Source organism: Bombina bombina, chromosome 3 (genome assembly GCF_027579735.1).
Source record: "Bombina bombina isolate aBomBom1 chromosome 3, aBomBom1.pri, whole genome shotgun sequence".
NCBI classification, from domain to species: Eukaryota; Metazoa; Chordata; class Amphibia; order Anura; family Bombinatoridae; genus Bombina; species Bombina bombina.
Window position 1 is genome coordinate 389,571,502 of NC_069501.1, and position 5,810 is coordinate 389,577,311.

Here is a 5,810-nt window from a genome sequence, read left to right on the forward strand (position 1 = left end):
CTTATGTATTACGCCCCATCGAAGTTCATGGAGAAAGGGACATATCACAGCCGTAATATTTGACCTACAGATCTCAGCGTAAAGCTGCAATATGGTCATCCTACTTATGTATTATGCCCCATAGAAGTTTATGGAGAAAGGGACATATCACAGCCGAACTATTTGACCTACAGATTTCAGCGTACCTCAGGCTTCTGCTTGAGCAATAATCTTTTAGTTTCATTTTGTAGTAGGATAACAAAATAGAAGCACTATTGATTTAAATTGTGAAGTGTTATCGCTTAATAGTTCTAATATTTTTTACACTTCACTTGTAATCTAGACCAAAGTAGTCTATTGTCAGTAACATAAAAATGACATGTTCTTACAAATTTGAGTATGCCATTTTGCATTAGAAGTTCCACTTAACACTAACCACTACTGCTTATCTAATCTCTAAAACCACTACCAACTGATTCAAATTTCAATTTACCTAATGCATTAGCACAATAATTGATTCAGATCCCTAATATGTTATGTCATTTTGGGTGTGTATATATATTCTATGTAGAGAATCTCCATGATTAGAAGGATTGTTCAATATTTTATTTAAGGCAAAATAATGAAAAATAAAAAGATTGATATTAGGAAGTATGTATTATAACAAGAATCATATTCAAGAAATTCATTTTAAAACACTTATAAATCAATATTTTATTCTTTATATGTCAGATTTTAATGTAAAGGACTTTGTTCTACTAAAGTTGATTAATGCAATGATCATCTATCTAATCTATCTATCTTTCATCTATCTATATATCTATCTTTCTAATTATCTATCTGTCTGTCTATCTATAGATCAGTTTTTCTGTCTTTAATAAACACACAGTTAAAGACACACACTGAAACACATATGAACAAACACAAGCTAACTAATCATACACTCTTTGCAATACAAATATATAAAACAAATCATAGTTGTTACATCATGTTATATTAATTAAAATATGAAACTGTAATGTTTGACTTTAATTAAGGTGATGCTATTTTTTGCTTTTATAAAGTGAATGACTTTGCTGAAATCATTTAACACAAATATTAATTTACAAAATTATTAGAAAATGTGTTCAGGATAATTTGAATATATATTACTAATTAGACACAGATACTGTATATAAGGTGTAAATCCCTCACACCTAAGAGACCATCACATCAAGATATCTGATAACCTATAACAATATCCTGAGATCCTGGTAAGCAAATGTTATATCTTATACTTATATATTTGTAACAACTTTATTTATACTTCTTATGAGAGTGACCTTTATTTTAAATTTAGTATAGATTTTTAATACTGGTAACTCACTTTTTTATGGCACCAGAGTAAAGAAACAACACAATATTAATAACAATTAATCAGATGCTTATTTATAACATTACACTGAATACTAAACATTATAAGGCTTTGTGGTGTAATCATGAAAATAATTAGCAATAAGGGATATTAGTAATCTTGTAGTTGTACATGACAGAACAATATCTTTATCTATAAATTAATACTGACATGTTCTATGGAATTGTATAATCTACACATAGTTAAGCATATTATCATTTCATTTTTAATGTCTCTGTTCTGTCTGGTTGTAAGTAATCCAAAAATAAACCTTACACTATTTAATTAAAGGGACATGAAACCCCTAATTTCATGTGCATGCATTTTTAAACATCTTTGCAATTTACTTCTAATATAAATGTTGCTTTATTTTATTGGTATCCTTTATTGAAGGGGTAACAATGCACTACTGGGAACTAGTTGAACACATCGGTAAGCCAATGACAACAGCCATATTTGTGCAGCAACCAATCGGCAGCTAGCTCCAGTCCTGAGTATACTTAGATATGCTTTTCAACAATGGATACCAAGTGAACAAAGCAAAAGCAGTAAAATGGAAAGCTGTTTAGAATTGCATATGCTCTATCTGAATCATGTTAGTTTAATATTACTGTAATGTATCTTTTTATAATGTTTCTTTAATAAGATTTAAATCAATATATTTGGTAACAATTTGATGTGGTCCTAATTGTTCTTTTTTTCTTTACTTTTAACAGGTAAAGATGAATTTTAAGTACATAGTTGCAGTGTCCTTTTTAATAGCATCTACATATGCACGAAGGTAAATATAAATAAACAAGGAAAGAACTATCAAAACTCATGTTTTTTAGATTTAAATATTTTATTTCAGAGAAATTACTAAATATTCTAAAGAGTTTATAAAAATGCAATGGTCATATTTCCATCTGTGGTAATAATTTTGTGACATAAAGCTTTCAAAACATTGGTTGCAGTAAAGTGTTTTCTGCTTCCATTTTCCCTTCAGTACATATACACATTACATTATATGAGAGCACAGACAATTGTGTAAGATATTAAAAGGAAGAAGAAATAAAGGTAATTTGAACAAGGGTGATAAACTGAAAGATACATTTTATTTCCATATTTTAAAACAGAATAAAGCACATTACAAAACTGTTCTCATCTTGTTTTAAATCAGAAGTTTGATATAAATTGTTTTATGAATTTACAGAATTAAGTTATCCTTGTCTAAAATTTGCCCAAAACACATCAATATTACATTTAAAAGTACATTTACACTCATAACACTATGAAATTAAAATAATTAAAAAGTTATAAGGTGTTAGAAAAAATAAGGCATGCAAAGGACTTTAAAGGGAAACTGAAACCAATTTTTTTCTTTCATGATTCAGATAGAGCATGCAATTTTAAGCAACTTTCTATTTTACTCCTATTATCATTTTTCTTCATTCTCTTGCTATCTTTATTTGAAAAAGAAGGCATCTAAGCTGTTTGTTTGGTTCAGTACCATGGAAAGCACTTGTTCATTGGTGGATACATTTATCCACCAATCAGCAAGAACAACCCAGGTTGTTCACCAAAAATGGGCCGGTATCTAAACTTACATTTTTGAATATCAAATAAAGATACCAAGAGAATGAAGACAATTTGATAACAGGAGTAAATTAGAAAGTTGCTTAAAATTGCATGCTCTATCTGAATCATAAAAGAAAAAAATTGTGTTCAGTGTCCCTTTAACATAAAGATAAAAACACTTATATAAATAAATAAATATATATAAATATATATATATATAAATATGTATTTACAGACATATATAGACATATAAACACATAAATACATGTGTGTACACATATCATTGGAGCCCATTTCTCTCCTATGCCTTAAAACTTTAAAAATAATTTTTAATCAATTTTGATATTTTACAATGTGTTTCACTTTTATTTACTGTAAACATTTTACATTCCAATGTTCTTCAAAGAGTAGACAATGTACTTTGTATTTTTAAATATATATTCATATGTCTATCTGTATATATCTAATTGTATATACTTATATATAGATAGATAGACAGATATAGATATATAGATACACATAGATAGATGATAGATATTTTATGAAAAAATAATTAGATATATATTAATAAATATTTAAGAATAAAAAGAACCCTTTCTTCTATATGAAAAACATTGGAAGTAAAATATTCATAACTACATTAGGGTTTAGTGCAGTTGGTTAGTGCATATTAGGTTTCTCTCATGCGCTAACTTTTTACTTTCAATTTGTAAAAGTAAGCTAACCCGTCCACATAAAAAAAAAAAAATCTTCCAGCTGTGTTTGCTCTTGAACACAAGAAACTAAATAGTAATAATGAGAGAGAGAATTAGTTGTTATAAACTTAAACTAATTTGGTACAAATACGCACGCCTAAATACCCAATTTAAAGAACTGAACTGCTTTTTTGATAAGCAATTACTGATGTCTGCTATTTGCTCAGTGGTACTACAGACCAAGCAAACGCCCTCAGAGTGCCAGATGTGACCACCTGTCCTAATTACGATGAGCTCTGCTTGCAGAAAATAAAATATATTTACAAAAAAACAATAAGTAGTTTAATCTTAAAATGTTAAAGTCATAAAATTAGATAACCAATCTGATTTATTTATTTTTAGTGTAAAGAATGATGAACAGTCTCTGAGTCAGAGGGATGTTTTAGATGAAGAATCACTGAGGGAAATCAGAGGTATAGGAGGAACCCTCCTAAATGTTGGTAAAGTAGCTTTAAAAGGCTTGGCTAAAGGATTGGCTGAGCATTTTGCGAATGGGAAGAGAACAGCTGAAGATCATGAAATGATGAAAAGACTGGAAGCCGCAGTGCGTGATCTAGATTCCTTGGATCATCCAGAGGAAGCTTCTGAAAAGGAAACCAGAGGCTTCAATCAGAGGATGAAACGCTTTTTAGGTTTGCTTGGTGGTTTACTTGGATAATTATAGCTAGTAAAATTTTGCTTTCATGAATATTTGTAAAATTATGCCAATCAGATAACATATAATAAAGCATAAATAAAGCACAAAAAGCTATTTAAACAAACTGCATGTTCTCTACTCTGCTATTAAATAAAAATCATATGAGCAAAAACTGTTTTATCATTTGAAATTATCATTAAAATGGTGGCTGATCCTGGTTTTTGATCACATTTATGTAGTAAAATTTATCGAATGATTTTTCTACAAAAGTAAAAATGAAAGCCTATGGAAATATTTGTAGATAATAATTATATAATATTTTTGTGTTTGACCCAACGTGTTGTATTTGATTCCTGGAATAACAGTTAATTAAACAATAAGAAACAAATTATATTTATTTATTTTCATTCACCCTATTTTCTTATGCACATTAAAAAAAATCTTGAACACAATTATATAAACATTATATTTAAATTATATAAAGAATTGTATTTGATTTTATTATTGGATAAGCCAAAATAATCAAACAAAAATAAGCAAGACTTATGCTTATGCTTTTATGCAGTTATTGTATCAATTTAATTTCTTATTTTACAGTCTTATTTGGCATAACAAGGGACTCTTTCCACTATCATAAGAAAATTAGCATATTGAATAAGCTTCAGTTACACAGAAACAGCTCAGGCCTACATAAAATTAGTGGATCTGGGGCACGATCCGATATAGATCCGCAACTCGAGCTATCACATATACGGCGCCCTCAGAGGCTAAAGTGCCGTAAGTCGGATAAACCAGCGATGTCCAGAAATCTGCGTAAGTACAAATTTCTGGAGTCGCCAGTGACTTACGGCACTTTCGAAACTGCCAGCGCCTACAAAACCTGACTAAGTTATAAAATCACCCGTACTGTCTAACACGCCTCCCAAACATAGCCCGACACGTCTAACCCTCTATCCGCTATCCCCCCTCACTATCCTAACAATAAAAAATGTATTAACCCCTAAACCGCCACACCCGGGCGCCGCCGCCACCTAATAAAGTTATTAACCACTAAACTGCCGCTCCCGGACCCTGCCGCCACCTAATAAGTTATTAACCCTAAAACCGCCGCTCCCCGGACCCTGCCGCCACCTAATAAAGTTATTAACCCCTAAACCGCCGGCTCCCGGACCCCCGCCGCCACCTAATAAAGTTATTAACCCCTAAACCGCCGCTCCCGGACCCCGCCGCCACCTAATAAAGTTATTGACCTCTAAACCACCGCTCCCGGACCCCGCCGCCACCTAATAAAGTTATTAACCCCTAAACCACCGCTTCCGGGCCCCGCCGCCACCTACATTATCTATATTACCCCCTAATGTGAGCTGCTACCCCGCCGCCACCTACATTAACTACCCCCTAATGTGAACTCCTACCCCACCGCCACCTACATTAACTACCTCCTAATGTGAGCTCCTACCCCGCCGCCACCTACATTAACTACCCCTAA

The 5,810-nt window shown here is 31.7% G+C and overlaps 1 protein-coding gene across 1 annotated transcript; it reads left to right on the forward strand.

Moving 5' to 3' along the window:
• The first annotated feature begins 2,093 nt into the window (after positions 1 to 2,093).
• LOC128653333 (bombinins BLP-7/H-BO-like) lies at positions 2,094 to 4,709 on the forward strand. The gene is made up of 2 exons (XM_053706552.1): positions 2,094 to 2,153; positions 4,027 to 4,709. The coding sequence occupies exons 1-2, from the start codon at positions 2,095 to 2,097 to the stop codon at positions 4,340 to 4,342; spliced, it is 375 nt and encodes a 124-aa protein (XP_053562527.1). The 5' UTR covers position 2,094; the 3' UTR covers positions 4,343 to 4,709.
• The last annotated feature ends 1,101 nt before the right edge of the window (positions 4,710 to 5,810 follow it).